Source organism: Phyllobates terribilis, unplaced genomic scaffold (genome assembly GCF_046119375.1).
Source record: "Phyllobates terribilis strain yellow unplaced genomic scaffold, ASM4611937v1 Scaffold_3__8_contigs__length_932513732, whole genome shotgun sequence".
Classification (NCBI taxonomy): Eukaryota; Metazoa; Chordata; class Amphibia; order Anura; family Dendrobatidae; genus Phyllobates; species Phyllobates terribilis.
Genome location: NW_027362763.1, coordinates 67,252,727 through 67,277,260, shown reverse-complemented (window position 1 = coordinate 67,277,260; position 24,534 = coordinate 67,252,727). Strand labels below are relative to the sequence as shown.

The 24,534-nt window shown below is 44.5% G+C and overlaps 1 protein-coding gene across 2 annotated transcripts in view; it reads left to right on the top strand.

Moving 5' to 3' along the window:
- The window catches only part of LOC141258816 (cytochrome P450 2K1-like), a 224,608-nt gene that overhangs the window by 50,533 nt on the left and 149,541 nt on the right, over nucleotides 1-24,534 (top strand). For both annotated transcript variants that reach the window (XM_073673970.1, XM_073673968.1), the window contains exon 4: nucleotides 14,083-14,232. In XM_073673970.1, coding sequence (XP_073530071.1) covers nucleotides 14,083-14,232 — 150 coding nt within the window. The remainder of the gene's footprint in view (nucleotides 1-14,082; nucleotides 14,233-24,534) is intronic.

The following is a 24,534-nucleotide window of genomic DNA, read 5'->3' as shown; positions in this document are numbered from 1 at the left end:
TGCTGATACTCCTGCATGTGTGAATCCCTTTCTATGGCAGGAATAATTTCTGCAAATTTACTTTTATACCGGGGATCTAAGAGTGTGGCAACCCAGTAGTCAGGATTATTTCTAATTCTGACAATTCGAGGGTAATGTTGCAGGTAGTGCAGCAAGAAGGCACTCATGTGTCTTGCGCATCCAGGAGCACCAAGTCCCTGTTGTGTTGGTAGCAAGGGAACAATCATGCTTCCTTCCTCTGCCCTCTCCCCCCAACCTCGCACAACAGAAATGTGATCAAGGTCTCCCTCATCTGATGAGTCTTCCATCAGTTCGTCCTCCACTTCTTCCTGGGCTCCTGCGCCTTCCTCACTAGTTTGGCTGCTACCATTCGCCCTGGTAAATCCATCTCCCCCACCCTCACATGCCTGCCGCTTTGGTGCTGCCGACTGTCTGGACCTTGCAGATGTTAGCCCTTCCACATACAACTCCTCCTCCTCTACTTCCTTCACCTCCTCTTGTCGCACCACCTGACTCCGAATTCTGTTTAACATGTGCTCCAGCATGTAAATCACCGGAATAGTCATGCTGATAATGGCATCGTCAGCACTAAACATCTTCGTCGCCCTTTCAAAACTGTGCAGAAGGGTGCATAGGTCCCTGATCTGAGACCACGCCTCCAGCGTGATTTTCCCCACCTCTGGATCCCGTTGGCCCAGGCTACATGTCAGAACGTATTGCACCAGGGCTTGTCAAGATAAAGAGGATTGACGCACAACTCATGGGGATGGCTAGACTTGGACAACAGCCCCTTGTCCTGCTGTCACCATAGTTACCCAGTGCCCAGTCAGCGACATGTAACGCCCCTGTCCATGCCTACTCGTCCAAGTGTCTGTGGTGAAATGCACCCTGTCACACACAGAGTTTCTCAAAGAAGCGGTAATGTTGTGTGTGACATGCTGGTGGAGCGCAGGCACACCTTTCTTTGAGAAGTAGTGCCGACTGGGCATCTGGTACTGGGGCACTGTGACGGACATAAGGTCTCGAAAATCCTCTGTGTCCATCAGGCGGAAAGGCATCATTTCTGTAGCCAAGAGCTTGCAGATGGTAAAATTAAACCTCTTAGCTTTCTCATTGCTAGGAGGAAATGGTCTTTTACTTGTCCACATCTGAGGGACCGAGGGCTGGCTGTTGTGCTTAGACGGGGTTGAGAAGGGTGTGCCCGGCAATCTGCCGGTCTGTGAGGAAGATGCAGGCGGACATGTTAGGTTGCCTTGATCCAAAGGTGGTGCTCTCGATGTCGGAGACCGCTCAACACCAGCTGGTGTTTCCATCTCCAAAGAAAATGATGTCCTGCCAATAACGCTGGCTGTTGCGGGTAAAGAGGTGGCAGGTCTGCGTCCCAAAACAGGTGTGACTGCTGTCCCCCCAGTCACAGAGGATGAAGAGGCCGCGGATACACAAAATGGGGCAGACAGTGTTTGGCCCGGCCCGCTAGGCTGCATTGTAGCACAGTGAGCTTCCCACTGCAACTTATGCTTCATATCCATGTGACGGTTCATGCATGAAGTTCTCAAACTATGGATTTTTTCTCCTCTACTTAGCTTTTGGTGACAAATGTTACAGATAACACGAGTTGGGTCATCCTTATCTATCTGAAAAAATGCCCAATCTATGCAAGGCTTAGCACCCATGCGACCTGAAGAGCCACCACGACTTGTGGTCAGAGGCAGAGTTGTGTTTGAGGATGCAGTTGTTGACGTGCTTCCAGTACTACGTCTCTGTCCAGGAAGGCGCAACCTGACCTCGTCGTCACTAGCATCCTCCTCCACCTCCTCTGCTGACCTCATCGACTGGCTGACTGTGGGTTGACAGTAAGTGGGATCTCCAACCTCGTCATCATCACCCTGTGTGTTCTCACACCCTTCGTCCTCAGAGCCAACCTCTTCCTGCCCTGACAAAAAAATAAAGTTGTCGCTCCAGTCAGGTATTTCAGTCTCATCATCGTCTTCCTCATTGTCCCCACCAACAGGAGTTACAGTTTGGGAACGAGGGTCTACATTATGGTCCGAACCTTCTGCGTCTGGTCCTGGATCCGACTCAAAGATTCTGGGCATCAGTGCAGATCATTTTCTCGTCTGGATTCACAGAAGCTCTGGAGTCGACCTCTGATTCCCAGGCTATAGTATGAGTAAACAGCTCTGCAGACTCAACCATCTGTTCTACCTCATACTCAGACGGGCAGCTGGAGACTTGGGAGCTGTGAGGAAGCAAGTGCGATTGGGGTGACACCTCTGAGGACTGGAGTATTTGTGATGTTGAAGTTGAGGTGGAGGAGAGCCCACTTAAAGGAGCACTTGTTATCCGTTGAAGCACCTGCTGTTTTTGTGCCTCATCTGGAATTTGTAGCGATTGGCGTGGCCGTAAGAAAGGTATCATATCACATTGTCCGCTAAAAGAAGTAGACATTTTAGTTTGACTGGTAGATGGTCTTTCTTCTGCAGATGTTACTGTTGCTTTAACACCTACCCCATGGACACAACCTATTTTTCCCTTCCCAACACGCCTATTCCCCTTTCCACCAGCAGCAGGCCTTTTTCCACTCATTTTGGTGGTTAAGTAATTGACAACTCTGGGGTTGTTTGCACAAAAAACGATGGATGGGAACCGAGCAGAGCTGAGTGGCCAAACTGTGGTATCAGCCCAAAATAATTGGCTGGGTTAGATGCAGTAAAACCATTTTTGTTACATACACAGGTGGTGGAGCTTAGAATAGATGGAATAATAGAATGAGTCCCACACACTGCTACAAGCCCTAAATTATTTTCTGAGCTAGATGCATCTAAAAATTATTTATAATTGGCAAGCTCGTGGAGCTTAGTATAGATGGACTAAGGATAAGTCCCACACACTCCTACAAGCCCAAAAGTATTTTTCGAGCTAGATGCAGATAAAAATCATTTGTAATTTGCAAGCTGGTGGAGCTTAGTATAGATGGACTAAGAATAAATCCCACACACTGCTACAAGACCAAATTTAGTTTCCGAGCTAGATGCAGCTAAAAATTATTTGTAATTTGCAAGCTGGTGGAGCTTAGTATACATGGACTAAGATTAAGTCCCACACACTGTTAAAAGCCCAAAATTACTTTCCGAGCTGGATGCAGATAAAAATTATTTGTAATTTGCAAGCTGGTGGAGCTTAGTATAGATTTACCATTAAAAAGTCCCACACACTGCTACAAGCCCAAAATTATTTTCCGAGCTAGAAGCAGATAAAAATTATTTGTAATTTGCAAGCTGGTGGAGCTTAGTATAGATGGACTAAGAATAACTCCCACACAATGCTACAAGCCCAAAATTATTTTCCGAGCTAGATGCAGCTAAAAATTATTTGTAATTTGCAAGCTGGTGGAGCTTAGTATAGATGGACTAAGAATAAGTCCCACACTGCTACAAGCCCAAAATTATTTTCCGAGCTAGATTCAGATAAAAATTATTTGTAATTTGCAAGCTGATGGAGCTTAGTATAGATGGACTAAGAATAAGTCCCACACACTGCTACAAGCCCAAAATTATTTTCCGAGCTAGATGCAGATGAAAATTATTACTAATTTGCAAGCTGGTGGAGCTTAGTATAGATGGCTTAATAGAATGATGCTATGCCAAAAGGTTTTACTTGGCTAGGTGCAGTAAAAAAAATTGTATTCTATACACAGGTGGTGTAGCTTGCAACACAGATACGCTACTTCACTAACTTACACACACTGCAAGAGGCCAAAAAGGATTTGCTAAGCTAGATTCAGCCAAATGCTGTGAAAAACACTTGCACAGCACTGGCACAGACCTGCCTGGCAAAAAGTCCTAGGAAATTCTGTAACCTAGTTCTCAAAAGGACTCCAATTACAATTAGTCCCTACTCCCAACCTACTGTATCTATTTAAGAGCACAGACCAGCCTGCTAAAAGTCGTAGGAAATGCTGTAACCTAGTCTTCAAAAGGACAGCAATCACAACTATTCCCTACTCCCAAGCTATCTGTATATTTCTGAGAAAATTGGCTTGAAATTAACACTGAAAGTATAGCGCACACAGCAACAGCGGTGCCGTCTAACACGCAGCTTCAGCAGTGAGAAAATGGTGGCGACGGGGAAAATGGCTGGGTCTTATAGGGCAAGAACATGTGACATACACAGCCAATGACACATGCCCTTGCTTGCCATCCTTCAGAGACACTGCAGAGCGCAAGCATGCCTGCGCTTCTCAGTGTCTGCCGCATGGCAAGCTGGATGGCAGCATTCTGCTGCGGTCCAGCCTGTCATGTGAATGTAGCAGAGCTGAAGCTGTCGTGGGAACCATGGAAAGGTAAGCATGATGTGGCTTTATTATTTTACTTTTACTGCAGGAGATCGTTGGCTTCAGCTGGAATAGGCGTGATGGTAAGTATGGTTTAATTTAGAACAATAAAGAATTGTCTTTATTTCAATTAAAGGACTTTATTCTGGGTGTTTGCGTTTTCTTTTAACTTTGACTATGGGGTTAGTAATGGGGGTGTCTTATAGACGCCTCTCCATTACTAACCTGGGCTTGATGTCAGCTGGCATTATAAGCTGACATCAACCCCAACCCTATTACCCCTCTGCCACCGCTACAGGTCAGTGGGAAGAGCGTCGCTAAGTGCCAGAATTGGCGCATACTATGGATGCGCCATTTCTGGGGCGGCTGACTGCTGGTGTTTCTAGCCTGGGAGGGGGCCAATATTCATGGCCCCTTCCTGGGCTTTTAATATCAGCCACCAGCTGTCTGCCTAGCCTTTGCTAGCTATTAAAATAGGGGGGACCCTACATCATTTTTTTGGGGGTCCCCCATTTTAATAGCTAGTAAAGGCTAGGTATTCAGCTGGGGGCTGATATTAGTAGCCTGGGAAGCTCCGTGGGTATTACCCACTTCCCAGGCTGCAAACATCTGCCCCAGCCGTCTGCTTAACCTCCGCTACAGACTAAAATTACGGGGAACCCCACGCCAATTTTTTTTTTAATAAATCCTTTATTTTAACACTAAATGACAAGTACAGTAATCAACACTATCACTGTACTTCTTATATATATAACTGACTTGTTTCTATCTATCTAATCTATGTGTGATGCTCTATTCTTTCTGTTATAAATTGTCAGGTTCCGATGCTGAATTGCCGGCCGGCTTTTTTAAAGAGACGGTGCATGAAAACACTAATATTTTTTTTAATAAATCCTTTAACACTAAATGACAAGTACATTAACCAACACTGTCACTGTGCTTCTTATATATGTGACTGACATGTTTCTATCTATTTAATCTGTGTGATGCTCTATTCCTTCTTGTCTAAATTGTCGGGTACTGGTGTATGCCGCCGCTGAATTGCCAGCGGCTTTTTTAAAGAGAGTGTCTTCTGAGCAGTTTGTCAGCTATTGGACACCTTTGAAGGTGTTTTCTATGTGTTTCTATGTGTTTTTGTTTGCCTGCCATTGGTTTTAACAGTGTTCGACGGTGTTCGACGGTGTTCGACGAACAGTTCCTCGAACATCCCGGTTTTCGACGAACCGAACCCGAACACTACGGGGGTGGCTCAACACTACTCGTTTCTGCTGCAACAGTCATTGCAACATGTGCAGAGTGGAATTCCTCTGTGTTGGCACATCGCATATCATTTGTTATCCGGTAGGTCGAAAGTTTTCTGCAGCAATGCAAGTTGATGATTCGTGGGGTGCGAATGGTTAAAATGAGAAAACAGTAACCATGCTATCTGCAGAAGTGCATTCCTACCCGGATAATGGCGGAGAAATTGAGGGTACGAGCCATGAAAGGCATGTGAGTAAGATTATCCTGGTGTAGGGCCGCCAACAGGTTTGCACTTTTATCACACACGGCCTTCCCTAACTCCAGGTTCAGTGGAGACAGCCATTGCTCAAACTCTGCCAGGATAGCTGTCCACAAATCTTGAGCTGTATAGCTGTGATCTCCAAGGAATATTCATATAAACAATTTAAACACTGCCTGATTGTGATGAGACCTGTCTGCGCAGTACGGAGGTGGGGGAGATTCTCTCTGTACTGTTGGAAAGTGTGTCTCATTAAGGGAGAGATGGAATGTGCAGTTAGAGGCCGGCAAGGAGGTGTAGGAGGCAGAATCAGTGGAGGAAGTGTTAGAGAGGTTTATCCATCAAGCCTAGGGGATTCCATGACTTATGGATAAACCCCTTCCCCGCCTGCCTCAACAGCCACCAGAGTCACCTAGTGGCCAGTCAGCGAGACATAACAACTCTGGCCTTTCTTGCTCATCCAAGTGTCAGTGGTGAAATGCACCCTGTCTGACATATATTTTTTCAAGGAATGGGTGATGTTGTCTGTGACATGCTGGAGTAGAGAATCATGCAGACTCAGGGATTTGAGCATAATATTCAAGCATGCCGAACATACTTGGTTAGGACCCAAGCGTGCTTGGTTAACCCCTTATCTGAGAATGTTCACACATCATTAGTGCAGATGCTTTCCTCCTCTTGAGTCTGTGAATCTTTGGAGCAGACCTCTGATGCCCATGGAATAGAATATATGAGCAGCTCTGCAGACTCACCCACCTGGGTTTCCCGACAGCCAGCTGTGCGGCTGCCAAAGGGGGTGGAGTAGCCCATCCAGAAACAGAAATTGTCAATTGTCTTTGGATAGGACGAGACGGTGTTTGTTCAGTAGAGCTTTCAGTAACATTACCACCTACCCTAGGTACAAATCTAACACCAAGCCTATTCTTAATTCCACCATCACCTGGCTTTTTCCCACTTATGTTGGATGCAACCTTTCCCTCTTTTAACCAGCTGTTTCACAACCCTAGGCCCATAACTGTCAGTCACCTGTCACTAAATAAGTAATCAGTATTAATCTGCTGAGATAGTGTGGCTGGACCACAGAATTAACAAAAGTATTTATATGCTGAAATGTGGACTGGTGTCTGGAGAACACAATTAGCACAAAGGATTTAGATGATAAAATTTGGACTGCTGGCTGGACCACAGAATTAACACGAAGGATTTAAATGCTGAAATGTGGACTGCTGGCTTAACCACACAATTAGCACCAATGATTTAGATGCTTAAATGTGGACTAGTGTCTGGACCACACAATTAGCACAAAGGATTTAGATGCTGAAATGTGTTCTGCATGCTGTACCACGCAATTAGCACAAAGGATTTGGATGCTGAAATGTGGATTGCTGGCTGGACAACACAATTAGCACAAAGGATTTAGATGCTGAAATGTGGACTGGTATCTGGACCACACAAATAGCACTAAGGATTTAGATGCTGAAACGTGGACTGGTGGCAGGATCACACAATTAGCACAAAGGATTTAGGTGCTGAAATGTAGATGGCTTTCTAGACCACACATTTAGCACAAAGGATTTGGATGCTGAAATGTGGATTGGTGTCTGGAGCACAAAATTTGCACAAAGAATATAGATGTTGAAATGTGGACTGCTGACTGGACCACAATATTAGCACAAAGGATTTAGATGCTGAATTGTGGACTGGTAAGTGGACCACACAATAAGCACAAAGGATTTAGATGCTGAAATGTGGACTGCTGGCGGTACCAAACAATTAGCACAAAGGATTTAGATGCTGAAATGTGGACTGCTGGCGGTACCAAACAACTAGCACAAAGGATTTACATGCTGAGTGTGGAATGGTATCTGGACCACACAATTAGTACAAAGGATTTAAATGCTGAAATATGGACTGGTGGCAGCACCACACAATGAGCGCAAATAATTTTGATGCTGAAAGTGGATTTCTGACTGGATCTCAAAATTAGCACAAAGGATTTAGATGCTGAAATGTTGACTGGTGGCAGGATCACACAATTAGCAAGAAAGATTTAGATGCTGAAATGTAAACTGCTGGCTGGATCACACAATTAGCACAAAGGATTTAGATGCTGAAATGTGGACTCGTGGCTGGACCGCACAATAAGCACAATGAATTTAGAAGCTGAAATGTAGACTGCTGGCTGGACCACACAATTAGTTCAAAGGATTTAAATGCTGAAATATGGACTGGTGGCAGGACCACACAATTAGTGCAAATAATTTTGATGCTGAAAGTGGATTGCTGGCTGGATCACAAATTAGCACAAAGGATTTAGATGCTGAAATGTAGACTGCTTTCTAGAGCACACAATTAGCACAAAGGATTTAGGTGCTAAAATGTAGACTGCTTTCTAGACCACACAATTAGCACAAAGGATATAGATGCTGAAACGTGGACTGATTTCTAGACCACACAATTATCACAAAGGATTTAGATGCTGAAATGTGGACTGCTGGTTGGACCACAAAATTAAAACAGAGGATTTAGATGCTGAAACGTGGACTGGTATCTGGTCCACACAATTAGCACAAAGGATTTAGATGCTGAAATGTGGACTGGCATCTGGACCACACAATTAGCACAAATGATTTATATCCTGAAATATGGACTGGTGTCTGCACTTCAAAATTAGCATGAAGGATTTAGATGCTGAAATGTGAACTGTTGTCTGGACCACACAGTTAGCACAAAGGATTTAGATGCTGAAATGTGGACGGCTGACTGTACCAAACAATTAGCACAAAGGATTTATATGCTGAAATGTGGACTGCTGGCTGGACAACACAACTAGCACAAATGATTTAGATGCTGAAATGTGGAATGGTATCTGGACCACACAATTAGTACAATGGATTTAGATGCTGAAATGTGCACTGGTGGCAGGTCCACACAATTAGAATAAGTGATTTAGATGCTGAAATGTGGATTGCTGGCTGGATCACACAATTAGCACAAAGAATTTAGATGCTGAAATGTGGACTCGTGGCTGGACCACACAATAAGCACAATGAATTTAGAAGCTAAAATGTAGACTGCTGGTTGTATCACACAATTAGCATAAAGGATTTAGATGCTGAAATGTAGACTTCTGCTGGACCACACAATTAGCACAAAGGATTTAAATGCTGAAATATGGACTGGTGGCAGGACCACACAATTAGCGCAAATAATTTTGATGCTGAAAGTGGATTACTGAATGGATCTTAAAATTAGCACAATGGATTCTGATGCTGAAATGTAGACTGCTTTCTAGACCACACAATTAGCACAAAGGATTTAGATGCTGAAATGTGGACTGCTTTCTAGACCACACAATTAGCACAAAGCATTTAGATGCTGAAATGTGGAGTGCTGGCTGGATCACAAAATTAGCACAAAGGATTTAGATGCTGAAATGTGGACTGGTATCTGGAGCACACAATTAGCACAAAGGGTTTAGATGCTGAAATGTGGACTCGTGGCTGGACTACACAATAAGCACAATGAATTTAGAAGCTGAAATGTAGACTTCTGGTTGTACCTCACAGTTAGCATAAAGGATTTAGATGCTGAAATATAGGCTGCTGGCTGGACTACACAATTAGCACAAAGGATTTAAATGCTGAAATATGGACTGGTGGCAGGACCACACAATTAGCGCAAATAATTTTGATGCTGAAAGTGGATTGCTGGCTGGACAACATAACTAGCACAAAGGATTTAGATGCTGAAATGTAGACTTCTTTCTAGAGCAAACAATTAGCACCAAGGATTTAGATGTGGAAATGTAGACTACTTTCTAGACCACACAATTAGCACAAAGCATTTAGATGCTGAAATGTGGACTGCTGGCTGGACCACAATATTAGCACAAAGGATTTAGATGCTGAAATGTGGACTGGTGTCTGGACCACACAATTAGCACAAATGATTTAGATGCTGAAATGCGGACTGGTGTCTGCACTACACAATTAGCATGAAGGATTTAGATGCTGAAATGTGAACTGGTATCTAGACTACACAATTAGCCCAAATGATTTAGATGCTGAAATATGGACTGGTGTCTGCACTACACAATTAGCACAAAGGATTTAGATGCTGAAATGTGAACTTCTGTCTCGACCACACAATTAGCACAAAGGGTTTAGATGCTGAACTGTGTACTGGTGGCAGGACCACACCATTAGGGAAAAGGATTTGGATCCTGATTTGTGGATTGCTGTCTGGATCATACAATTACCACAAAGGATTTAGATGCTGAAATATGGACTGGTGTTTGGACCACACACTTATGACAAAGGATTCAGATGCTGAAATGTAGACTGCTGGCTGGACCACAAAATTAGCACAAAGGATTTAGATGCTGAAATGTGGACTGGTATCTGGACCACACAATTAGCCCAAAGAATTTTGATGCTGAAATGTGGACTGGTGGCGGGACCACACAATTAGTGCAAAGGATTTAGATGCTGAAATGTGAACTGGTATCTGGATCACACAATTAGGACAATGAATTTAGAGGCTGAAATGTAGACTGCTGGCTGGACTACACAATTAGCACAAAGGATTTAGATGCTGAAATGTGGACTGATGTCCGAACAACACAATTAGAACAAAGGATATAGATGCTTAAATATGGGCTGCTGCCTCGACCACACAATTAGCACAAAGGATTTACATGCTGAAATGTGGACTGGTGTCTGTGCTGAAATGTGGACTGCTGGCTGGACCACACAATTAGCACAAAGGATTTAGATGCTGAAATGTGTATTTTTGTCTGGACCACATAATTAGGATAAAGGATTTAGATGTTGAAATGAGGACTGGTGGCAGGACCACACAGTCAGCTGACAATATGCCGCATAGTTAACTATCTGAATACTTGCAGCAGCAGTTGCCTCAATATGCTGTTAATATGCCAAAATGGCACCGAAGCCACATGTCCAGTTTTTATATGGAGAGGGACATGTGACTTCGGTAGTCAATGACAAAAGTCCATTTGTCTTGACATTGTGGATGGTTTCTGCACCCTGATTGGCTGCCAGATTTTCAACACATTAAGTTAATAAAAAAAAATAACAGTCTGCCGAATGTGCAATGTTTGAGCCGACTTAGAGGTTGGCAAATGTTTTCTCACCAAGTTCGCTTAACTCTGATGCAGATATACTGTACATACAGGAGGGGTTACAAAGTACACACAGTGACTTTTGGCACAATATTACCTCTGGCAGGTAGCAGAGTACACACAGTGGCTTTTAACACAGTACTCACACAGGTGGGGTAGCAGAGCACACACAGCAGCTTTTGGCACAATGTTCCCACAGATATGAGTGCAGAGTAAATGCAGCAGCTTAAAGGCACAGCATTCTCACAGGTTGCAGTGTTCACACAGTGGCTTTTGGCACAGCACTCCTGCAGGAAAGGTTGCAGAATACACACAGCACCTTTTGGAACAGTACTCCCACAGGCAGGTTTGCAGAGTACACACAGTGGCTTTTGGCGCAGTAGTCCCACAAATTGGGTTTTGGCACAGTTCTTACACAAGCGGGGTTGCTGTCACGCAAGGTGTGGGAAAGACTTAGCGCAACAAAAAGGGAAGAGGGAAAGGGAGGCCAGACTCTAGGGAAAGGGGAAAGTGGAGACATTCTAGGCTGGTCTAGTGTCACCCTGTCTCCCCTTGCAACTCTATATTGGCTCTTTACTAATCGCCGCATGCGTGCCTCGCCCTGTCTTTCTCTGGGGTATGGATAAGGCTAGGGAATGGAGGAGATGAGTCAATCTCCACTTAACACTAAAGACAACAAGGGAGGACAAACATGGGGAAATAGGTTAGCTTTAGATGACTTTAGACAAATGCACACATGTCCTCAAGCTCCAGAGAGGAAGGAGTACTGCTCTTGCTAAAGTCTTCACATGGAGTAATGAATATCGCCAGCAACTCCCTTTGAAACACAGCAGGTATTTATACACCCAGGGTGGGGTGTTAATTAGCCAGAGGGAGGTACCGACTGAGTCCTAGAGGCAGCCTCTAAGAAGATGTCTGTAATGCAAAACGTAGAGCTCTCCTGCAATCAACTGCAGGGCGACTGTCTGTCACTTCTGACACACCCGTGACAGCTGCAGAGTACATACAACAGCTTTTAGCACAGTACTCCCACAAGCGGGGTTGCAGAATACACACAGCAGCTTTTGGCCACAGATATGGGTGCAGAGTGTTATGTTCTGCAACTTAGAACTAAGGAATAGGAGGGAAAAGCTGTCCCTGCACTGAGACTCAGCTTAACCCTACGCCCTATTCCTTGTGAATAGCCCCAACGAAACTCCTGCACTGAAGTCAAACGAAGACCTGAAGGATGGGGAAAGGGGTCCCTAAAAGATCTAAGGACTGGGAGCAAAAACAGGAGACCTCCTAACAGAAAAGTTAGTTGCAGATACGAAAATTAAAGGGCACAAAACAGGTGGAACAAGAAGTCCAAGAATATCAATTGTCCAAAGCGCAAAGAACTTAAAGGCAACTTAAGCAGAGCACAAGCGTAACAACACTGATGTCCAGCAAGGAATAGTCGACAGGTGCTGAGTTATAAAGAGTGAAGAGATCATGTGACCAAGACACCGAGCAGCAGAGGAAAAGACTAGATGCCAGCAAACCACAAAAAGATGGCCGATAGTAAAACAACACAGAGAACACAAAGCTGCTTGAAGGCAGAATGCACAATCTAACAATGTCCCTCCCTCCTGCTGCGTCCTATCCCTACACTAATCAGAGCAGAAAGGTGGAGGCCCTCATACAGGCTGGATCACATGCTGCGCAGGCCAATCACAGCCATTAGAATACTTGGAATGGCTGTGATGGATCCGGAAGTGCCCACAGCCAAAAAGCTTGTTACGTTGAAGAAACAGAAAAGCAGCACTCACCAAATCTTCATAGCTAAAAGTCTTTTATTCCACCTTGCCCCCCGTCAATCTCCCTAATTCACCTGCATGATGTGTAACAAATGTTCATACATGTTGGAATAAAAGACTTTCAGCCATGAAGATTTGGTGAGTGCTGCTTTTCTGTTTCTTCCTTGCAATATTTATCCAAGTCTCAGCATTTGCACCACCAGTTATTATTTTTAAAAGGTGGCCACTGTCTGTAATCATCCTATAAGAGCTTTGAATTGGTGCTTTAACAATTCTGCTCTTTCTTTGTACCTAAAAACTTGTTGATTGGCTACATTGCAGCCTTTCAGCAAACTTTGTTAGGCATCCGCACCCGAATGGTAAACCAGATATCCTGTTACAAGTCAGTGTTCTGGGTTCAGTACCGGACACTAGGTGCTTCGTATGGACCCTAAACTTTGCAATTTGGTTTCGCTCATCCCTAGTCAGGAACTTTGCAAATATGCATGAAAGTGGTCATTCTGGGGCAGACTGGAGTGAGGCAATAGAGATGCATGTGTGGAAAATTATGAATAATCTTGGGAAACAGTGCGGTTTAGGGAAGAGTCAAAGGGCCATATAACTGTGATGGAAATTGCAACGAAATGCTCAGACTGGCAGTCGGCTCTCTTGAACTGAACGTGACAGCTGCATAGAAATAGTTGCTGTCACTCTCAGGTTAGGAGACCCGACAGCCAGTCCGAGCATTATGTTGCGATCCCTTTTGAGGTACTCCGCCATTTGACACTTTCCATAATCTGGCAAATCACTTGACAGCACAATCAATTCACACCTACTCAACTAGACCTCACACCTACTCAAACAACTTGTCTAGCAGGTTAGTACAAGAACCTACATAAGGATCTGGGCACTTGTCTACAAGCATGTGTTTGCTCTCTGGTTTAACTCTTTTCTCATTTCTTGATCTACTTTTTACTTTAAGTTCTTGATCAACTGGTTAATATTACAGTGACTTTCTTTCCATAGCTCATCATACTTCCCAAATTCTGCCAAAAGTGTAAATGTACTGACCGGACAGTAAAGAAACATATTCTACTGTAGGGTAAAAACCAATTGGGTCTGTAAGAGATACAATTAGAGATTTTCACACCCTAAGTCACTCACATAGGACTAGGTGTCATTTTAAAAAGCCAATTTTTTGATCATCGTGGCAAAATATTTTTCGACACATTAGAAATTTTGCCTTTTGGGTCTTTAAGGTACTTTGAGTTATCCAGTAGATATAAAATATTGCTTGCTATCTTTCCTCTCTAATATCTTCCCTTCTTATATAATGTGTCCTCAGGGGTTATTTTTGGTTCCAATGATAACTGGAGAGTGATGAGACGATTTACTCTGTCAGCACTTCGAGATTTTGGAATGGGGAAAGAAGCTATGGAAAACAAGATTTCTGAAGAAGCAGATTTTTTGGTACAAAAGTTCAGATCTTACAAAGGTTGGTCAATGGCTCCATTATATATTTTTTGAGCACTGCTTCAAGAAAATAACTTATTATGTCATGACAGAGATGTATCTGGGGGGGGGAGCTGGGGAATGTGCCCGAGGAGCAGCCGGCAGGGGGGCGCCCTTGGGCCACATAAGGCGGTGTTGCGAAGTGTCTCCCCCAGTGGCTGCATTTTACAGCAGCCCCTGGACTGAGAATCAGCAGTTCTCTGAACAGGCTGTCAAGCTGACAGCCAGCTCAGAGAAGGTGCAGCGCAGCGGTTCCCAGTGTTCAATTGTATGCGTGTCTTTCAGACCCAAGTACAATTGAAGTTCTGACCACTGGATCAGAGCAATGTTAGCAGTGTGATCAGGTCATGTGATTATGCTGCTGATGTCATTCGTCGGTACGGCTCCACACAGAGGTGCACATCGGTGGTAAGTGCTTCACATTGGAGCTGAAGGCACAGAAAATTAAATGTAAAAGGGGCAATATTTATGCTGTGGGGGCAATATTTACTCTCTGGGGCAATATTTATGCTTTGGGGCAATATTTATGCTGTGAGGAAATATTTATTCTGTGGGGGGAATATTTATTCTGTAAGAGGAATATTTATGCTGTGGGGAGAATATTTATTCTGTGGAGGCAATATTTATACTGTGGGAAGAATTTTTATGCTGTAAGTGGAATATTTATTCTGTGGGGAGTATATTTAGTGTGTGAGGGGAATATTTAGTGTGCGAGGGGAATATCTATTGTGTTTTGCGGGGAGATTTAGTGTGTCGTGGGGAGATTTAGAGTGGGGGGAGGGGTGGGAAATATTTAGTTTAACAGGGAGGAAGATTTGAGGACACAAGTATGGGGAACAAGAAAGGGACAGATTCAGCCACAATATGGAGAATGGGAGAAATTTCAAGCCACAGTATGAGGAGAACATGGGGAGATAGGGGGCATGCATGAGGAAACAGTAGGGGAGATTGTTGCAGACACAGAATGGGGAGTATGGGTGTGAACACAGTATGGGGAGTGAAAAGTGAAATGTATGCAGACACAGTATGGGGAGCGAGTTGGGGGATGGATGCAGGCACAGTATGGGGAGTCGGGGGGATTTGTGAGGAGACAGTATGGGGAGTCGGGAGTGGTGTGAGAGAAGACATATGAGGAGGCAGGAGGAAATCTGTGAGGAGACACTATGGGGAGAGAAAAGTGTGAGTGGGCACAGAATAAAGACTGAGTAGTGTGGGGGGGTAGCATAGCGGAAAAGTCCCAGCCAGGAGCGGACAGTAATCTAAAAATGGGGAGTGTGATGAGTGGGCATAGTATAGAGACTGGGCCCTATAAGGGAGACACAGTGTGAGAGAACAGTGTGAAAAGGGAGCCCAGTATGTAAAAGTATGATGTGGCATCATACATTGCTCAAAAAATAAAGGGAACACTCAAACACATCCTAGATCTGAATGAATGAAATATTTTCATTGAATACTTTGTTCTGTACAAAGTTGAATGTGCTGACAACAAAATCACACAAAAATCATCAATGTAAATCAAATGTATTAACCAATGGAGGCCTAGATTTAGAGTCACCACCAAAATTAAAGTGGAAAAACACACTACAGGCTGACCCAACTTTGATCTAATGTCCTTAAAACAAGTCAAAATGAGGCTCAGTATTGTGTGTTGCCTCCACGTGCCTGTATGATCTCCCTACAACGTCTGGGCATGCTCCTGATGAGGTTGCGGGTGGGATCTCCTCCCAGACCTGGACTAAAGCATCCTCCTGCTCCTGCACAGTCTGTTGTACAACGTGATGTTGGTGGATCGAGCGAGACATGATGTCCCAGATGTGCTCAATCGGATTTAGGTCTGAGGAATGGGCGGGCCAGTCCACAGCTTCAATGCCATCATATTGCAGGAACTGGTGACACACTCCAGCCACATGAGGTCTGGCATTGTCCTGCATTAGGAGGAACCCAGGGCCAACCGCTCCAGCATAGGGTCTCACAAGGGGTCTGAGGTTCTCATCTTGGTACCTAATTGCAGTCAGGCTACCTCTGGCGAGCACACGGAGGGCTGTGTGGCCCTCCATAGAAATGTCACCCCATACCATTACTGACCCACTGCCAAACCGGTCATGCTGAAGGATGTTGCAGGTAGCAGATCCCTCTCCACGGCGTCTCCAGACTCTGTCACGTCTGTCACATGAGCTCAGTGTGAACCTGCTTTCATCTGTGAAGAGCACAAGGCGCCAGTGGCGACTTTGCCAATCCTGGTGTTCTGTGGCAAATGCCAAGCATCCTGCACGGTGTTGGGCTGTGAGCACAACCCCCATCTGTGGACGTCAGGCCCTCATACCACCCTCATGGAGTCGGTTTCTAACCCTTTGTGCAGACACAAGCACATTTGTGGCCTGCTGGAGGTCGTTTTGCAGGACTCTGGCAGTCCTCCTACTGTTCCTCCTTGCACAAAGGCGGAGGTAGCGGTCCTGCTGCTGGGTTATAGCCCTCCTATGGCCCCCTCCATGTCTCATGGTGTACTGGCCTGTCTCCTGGTATCGCCTCCAGCGTCTGGACACTACGCTGACAGACACAGCAAACCTTCTTGCCACAGCTCGCATTGATGTGCCATCCTGGATGAGCTGCACTACCTGAGCAAATCCTGTGGGTTGTAGAGTCTGTCTCATGCTGCCACAAGTGTGAAAGCACAACCAATATTCAAAACTAAGCCAAACATCAACCAGAAAGCATTGATACTGAGATGTGGTCTGTGGTCCCCACCTGCAGAACCATTCCTTTATTGAGGGTGTCTTGATAATTGCCAATAATTTCCATCTATTGTCTATTCCATTTGCACCACAGCATGTGAAATTAATTGTCAATCAGTGTTGCTTCCTAAGTGGACAGTTTGATTTCACAGAAGTTTGATTTACTTGGAGTTATATTTTGTTGTTTAAATGTTCCCTTTATTTTTTGAGCAGTGTATTTTGTGTAGGGAAAATAGTGAGGGGCAATTATTTATTCAGTAGCTCAGCTTAAGGCAGATATTTTTTCTCAGGAGCATTATAATGACTCTGCTATCTTTAAGGGCATCATGTGGGGATGTGCTACAGAAGACCAGAGAAGATGGAAGTCAGCAGAGATCTGCTGTGGATGAGAAAAGTCAACATAGAGTCTGGAAGATGAAGACGAAAAGAAAGATGTTGACTCTCTAGTCATTCATCTAAAAAGATACCTGGATGTAATTTTTTTTTGCGATACTAATTCTTATATTTTTATTTATGTTAGGAACATTACAGGCGTTGTCCAAGTTTGTGATGACTCTGCAGTCATTCTTTGTGACTGCAGACTTCTGAATTCTCACAGCACACATTGCACACTGTCAGGATTCTCTCATGCCAGCAATTTGCATATATACGGTCACATGCCGACTAGACATGTGTGCCATCACTCAATGAAAATTAATTGAGGGAGGCCAGACACGACTTGTCGGAATGTGGCCAGAAGTATACAGATAGCATTCTTGTGCAAGGGAGAATCCTCAAAGTGTGCAGTGCATGCGCTATAAGAATTCAGAAGCCTGCAGTCACATAGAGTCTCATTCTTCTCAAACCTGGACAAGTCCTTTAGTTATTAAATAAAGTCCTGTAGCCAATCCTAACAGTTTGTAATATACTCACTGTCAGGATTCAGCTCTGCTTGCAGGCTCCAGTCACTTCACATATATTCAATTTTCACATTTATGGTCAGGTGACACTTAGCTTTTCTTCCTGCATCTCTCAGTTTTTCACTGAACATTAAGAGAATTAGGAAGAGTAACTTGTCGGCCGTGACTGTAACTGTGCAAATCGCATATGTGCTTTGGGTGGCTGAGGGGGCGCGAAACTGAATTTTCGCCCCTGGTGCCAGAAAACCTACATACACCTCTGTGTCATGAGCCCATCAGAGGAGATGATTCTGAACGTTCAACATCCATCTAGGGACTACGTTACTACGTGGTAGGCCACCGAAAGCAGAACAATATTTCCTTTGAGTGATTAGGAAAGATGAGCTAATCTTTTAAAATTATTTTCTGAAAGATTCACAAAAATTTAGCAAATTCAAAGTATAAATTTGTTCCAAATTGAAACTGACACAATTTCTGTTAGGACAGGGAAAGAGTTAGAAAATAATAAGAAAAAATCTTTATACTTTCCTTTCCTCACATCTTATGCCGCCTCCGCCAAAGCTCCAAACCTCTTTGCACCGGTCACAAAAGCCACTCCATTCCATCTCAGAGGCCAATCTGATAAATGTGATTGGTCTTACGTGGTCACAGGGTAGGGGTGAAGTAATACACATCATGATAGGAACACATGAAGCTGGAATGGAGCGACCACTCATAGAAAAAAAAACAAGACCAGCAAGTAAGATAGGATCTGCGGTGGAAGAGGCAGAACAGGTGAAGAAAAAGTTTTTATCAATTTTAACGTTTCCCTGACCTTCAATAGAAACTGATCTTTTCAACTGATACAAGTTGAAACCAGAAGTTTAAATATACTATATAAAAAGACACATCTGCATGTTTTTCTCAATATCTGTCATGAAATCAGAATAAACCTTTTACCGTTTTAGGCCAATTAGGATTACCATAATTTTTAACATTAGAAAAATGCCAGAATAATGAGAGAGAGAAAATGTTTTAAGGCATTTTTATTACTTACTGCAAAGTAAAAAGTTTAAAAACACTAAGATTATTATGCCTTTAAACAATTCTAGACTGCCCATATGATGATGTCATGTGTTTGGAAGCTTCAGGTAGGTTTTTGACAACATCTAAATTAATTAGAGACACACCTGTGGATGTTTTTTAATGCACATCTGTAACACGCTGCTTCTTTGTGTAGCATCATGGGAAAGTCTAAAGATATCAGCCAAGATATCAGAAAAGGAATTGTGGACTTGCAGAAGTCTCGCTCATCCTTGAGTACAATTTCAAGATACCTGAAGGTGCCTCATTCATCTGTACAAACAATTATTCGCAAGTACAAACAATATATGAAGGTCCAGCCATCATATCACTCAGGAAGGAGATGGGATCTGTGTCCCAGAAATGAACGTGCTTTGGTCCAACATATACATATCAAACTAAAGACAAAATTAAAAGACCTTGTGAAGATGATGGTAGAAGCTATTAAGATTGTCTCAATATCCACAGTGAAACGATTACTGTATCAACATGGGCTGAGAGGCCACTCTACCAGGATGAAGCCATTACTCCAAAAGAAACATAAAAAAGCCAAATTAATGTTTGCAAATGCACACAGGAACAAAGACCTTAATTTTTTGAGACATGTCCTGTGGTCTGATGAAACTAAAATTTAACTTTTTGGGCATAATGGCCATCATTACATTTGGAGGAAAAAGAGAGAAGCTTGGAAACCTAAGAACACCATCCCAACTGTGAAACATGGGGTGGCAGCATTATGTTGTCAGGTTGTTTTGCTGCAGGATGGAATGGTGCACTTCACAAAATTGACAGCATCATGAGAGCAGAAGATTATGAGGCAATACTGAAGCAACATCTCAAGACATCAGCCAGGAAGTTAAAGCTTATGCGGAAATGAGTCTTCCAAATGGACAATGACCCGAAGCATCCTGCCAAAATGGTAACAAAGTGGCTTCATGATAACAAATCCATTGTTTTGTAGTGGCCATCACAGATCCCTGATCTCAATCCTATTGAAAATTTATGGGCAAAGCTGAAAATGCAGGTGCGAGCAAGGCGACCTACAAACCTGGATCAGTTACTCCAGTTTTTTCAGGAGGAATGGGCCCAAATTTCAACCAACTATTGTGAGAAGCTTGTGGAAGGATATATGAACTGTTTGACCCAAGTCATTCAGTTTAAGGCCAATGGTATCTAATACTAATGAAATGTAGGTAAACTTTTGACTTTGCAGTAAGTAATAAAAATGTATTAAAACATTTTCTCTCATTTTTCTGGATTTGGCAAATATTAAAAATGTTGGTAATTATTGATGGGTGAGCACTAAAATGCTCGGGCGCTCGATGCTCGGATCAAGCATATTGGAATACTCGGGTGATTGAGCAAAGCAACAAGCCCCATGTAAGTCTATGGGAAACTCAAGCATTTTTCAGGTGGCTCCTCCCGGCGGTCTGCAGAGAGCCTAAAAATTGCCCAAATCGATGGGAACAGTGCTCAAATGACATGGGAATAGCATGGAGAAGACCCTTGGAAGCCTTTCTGACTCCCAGGTCACTTCTGTCAACAACGTTTTCAGAGGTATTACGCCACTTTTACGGACTCACAATAAAACATACAAAAAACAAAACGAAAATAGATTTTCCTGGGAAATATGTTAATGAACATCCCTTCCAAGGTAATGACTATCAAACAAAATAACTAACCAAAGCCAAAAATACTCCTCCACACCTTGGGCTATGCTCACACGTAGCGTTTTTGATGCGTTTTTGCACTTTTGCATTGCTTTCAACCATGACAAATGCATTCACGAGGAAATGTCCTTTTAACATTTTACAACCTTATCTAGTCATGTGGTGTGTGAGATATCATCAGACACATTGTGTTTCATTTATGAAGGAGGGACTCTGAAAGTCACAAAGCCTATTTTTATAGGGCCATCAGGTGGCCTTTACTATTTTTAAAGGGACAGCAGTCGGCCCTCACTATTCTTAGAGAGCCATCAACCGGCTATGTTTTATTGTTCCCATTACTAAAGAGTGGGTTTCCAATACTGTTATTGCTAAAGAGTGAGTCTCCTATACCGTTATTGCGTATGCATTGAGTGTCAGGGCTGCCCAAAATTTGGATGCACCCCAATACCCCTTGAAAGAGATTTAGAGGAGGGCCTCCTGAAAACAATGTTCCTATTATTAGGAAGTAGGTCTCCCATTGTGTTTGCCTATGAAGTGAATGCAAGGGTTGCCAAAAATTTGGAGGCATTCCAATGACCCTTGGAAGAGATGTGGAGGTCAGAGGGCATCCTGAAAAACAATGTTCCCATTATTAGGAAGTGGGTCTCCCATTGTGTTGGCCTGTGCAGTGAATGCAAGGGCTGCCAAAAATTGTGAGGCACTCCAATGCCCCTTGGAAGAGATGTGGAGGTCAGAGGGCCTTCTGAAAACAATATTCCCATTATTAGTAATTGGGTCTCCCATTATGTTTGCCTATGCAGTGAATGCAAGGGTTGCTCAAAATTTGGAGGCACTCCAATGCCGCATGGAAGAGACATAAAGGAGGGCCTCCTGGAAAAAAATGTTCCCATTATTAGGAAGTGGGTCTCCCATAGTGTTGGCCTATGCAGTGAATGCAAGGGCTGCCAAAAATTGGGAGGAACTACAATGCCTTGGAAGAGACATGGAGGAGGGCCTCATAAAAAATGTTCCCATTAGAAAGGAGCGGGTCTCCTATAATTGTAATGCCCATGCACTAAGTGCATGGGATGACAAACATGTACCCCTGGGGGATATACAAGAGCATACTTTATAAAAAAAAAAAATTTAAGGGGATTCTAAACATCCTTTAAAAAAATTATGTGGGTGTTGCATCGGTCACCCTGGTGATATTGTGATGGAGGATGAAGATGAGCAGAAGGAGGAGGACAAGAGCAAATAGCCAAAATCAGGAAGCGCTTCTATCATTCGGTGGTGTTTTGAAGTCTGGCCCAATCCAGCCCTTTTTCATTTTGATAAGAGTCAGCCTGTCAGCATTATCAGTTGACAGGCAGATGCGCTTATCAGTTATAATTCCACCAGCGGCACTAAAAACCCGCACTGATAAAACGCTAGCGGCAGGGCAGGCCAGGACCTCCAAGGAGTAGAGAGCCAGATCATGCCACATATCCAGCTTGGATACACAATAATTATAAGGCACAGAGGAATCACGGAGGATGTTGGTACGGTCGGCAAGGTACTCCCTCAGCATCTTCCCAAACTTTTCACTCCTTATGAGAGTACCCCGCGCCTCAGGGCCTGTGCGATGGGAGGGGCTGAGAAAATTCTCCCAGAACTTTGACCGTGTTCCCCTGCCTCTGCTGGATTGAAGTTGTGTCTCTCTCGCCTGTACTCCTTGGTTGTCCAACGAAGTGTGACCTCTGCCGCCAGCGTTTTCAGATGGGAATATTTTTAATAATTCCGCAACAAGGGTCTGCTGGTACTGCCCCATTTTTGTAGACCTGTCCGCCTCAGGAATAAGAGATATAAAGTTCTCCTTGTAGCGTGGCTCTAGAAGTGTCACCAACCAGTAATGACTGTCACCCAAAATTTTGAGACCGCGAGCTTCATGGGAAAGGCAGCGTAGCATAAACTCAGCCATGCATGCCAGACTGCTAACAGGCAAGACTTCTGTGTCCTCTCCAAGAGGATGAGTGACCATGCTCTCTTCCACCTCTCTGTCCTCAGGCCATCCACGCTGAACAGACGGTATGACAGTAGTGCAGGTATTACCGTCTATAGCGCATGAATCTAGCTCCTGTTCTTCCTCCTCCTCCTCTTCCTGAATATCACCCAATCCACATTGGGATGAGATGGGGCTGGGCTGTGTGTAATCGACCTGTATGGTTCCTTGCTCCATTTCATCATGCTCCGCCAGCAATGCATCCTTTTTGATTGTGAGCAGAGGACGTTTCAGAAGACAGAAAATCTGGATGGTGACGCTAATTATGGCGCCGCTCACCATCTTGTTGGAGTCCTCAAAGTTTTGGAGGATGGTACATATGTCTGACATCCATGTCCACTCCTGAGGTTTTATGTGGGAAGTCTGAACTGAATACCGACGGTCTTGTTGATGCTGGTACTCAACAACTGCCCTCTTCTGTTCACAAATCCTTCCCAAGATCTGCAGTGTAGAGTTCCAATGCGTGGGGACATTACACACCAGTCTGTGAGCCGGTAGCTGCAAACGCTGCTGAAACACATCAAGGGCGGCGGCAGATGTAGGTGACTTTCTAAAATGGGCACACAGGAGGCATAGTTTAACAAGCAGATCTGGCAGATCAGGGTAGGATTTGAGAAACCTCTGAACCACGACATGAAGCACATTGGCCAGTCATGGTACGTGTGGGAGCTCGCCTCACCTCAGAGCCACCACCAGGTTCCAGCCATTGTCACACACGTCCATGCCTGGCTGTAGGTTCAGCAGTGTGAGCCACAGATCTGCCTGCTCTTTCAGAGCTGTCCACATCTCACCTAAGCATATTAGTCACAGCACAGCCTGTTGCTGCTTGGTCGAGGCAGTGCTGTGGCGCGTCCAGCTTGTGACTGATGTGGTCATTTCGGAGATGGAGGCTGAAGAGGAGGTGAAGGCTGAGGAGGGTGAGGTGCAGGAGCTGTAGACTGTGGTGGCACCCTGATTTACCTAGGGCCCGCAATCTTTTGTGTCGGAAGGATGTGTCCCATCCTAAGGTCCGACTGTGTCCCGACTTTCACTATGTTAATCCAGTGTGCCGTCAGTGAGATGTACCGTCCCTGCCCACACGCACTTGTCCACATGTCCGTGGTTAGGTGGACTTTCCCGGTAACTGCATTGATGAGGACACGGCTAATGTTTTGGGACACGTGCTTGTGTAATGCGGGGACGGTGCACCGGGAGAAATTGTGTCAGCTGGGGACCCAGTACCGAGGGACAGCCACCACCATCAGATTGCGGAATGCTTCCATCTCCACGAGCCTAAAAGGCAACATTTCGAGCGCAAGCAGTTGTGAAATGTGGTAATTTAGTAGTGTGGCCTATGGGGCATTGGCTGCGTATTTGCACTTGCGTACCAAGGACTGGAGTGTGAACAATTGAATGCTGCGCTGGGACAAGGACATGGACATGCTTCTTGTTGCTGCTACTTGACAGTGTGCAACGACAGGTGCAGGGCAGGAGGCATCTTCGCATACACCATGCAAAGGAGATTGGCTTGTATGCACAACAGCTGAAGAAGCAGTGGTGCCACCCGCAGACACTGTTCCTGGACCATGAGTTTGGCTCACAAAGTCGGGTGCTTTGCTGCCATTTGCTTAATCATGCTGGTGTTAGTCAGGCTGGTCATTTTGCCACCCCTGCTGATGCTGGCCTGGCAGGTGTTGCAAATGGCCTTTTTTCGGTTATCGGCAGATTCTTTAAAAAACAACCAGACTCGGGAAGAATTAACAGTTGTATTGGCAACTTCCTTCGTGTTGGTGTTATGGAGAACAGTTGCCTACCTTCTGTCTTCGCCCACCACACTGCTTCTTCCTCCCTGTTGGGGTGCTCTGCCTCCCTCCCCCTGTGTGCTGCTGTCCTCGCTCTGCATGTCCTCCTGCCAGGTTGGGT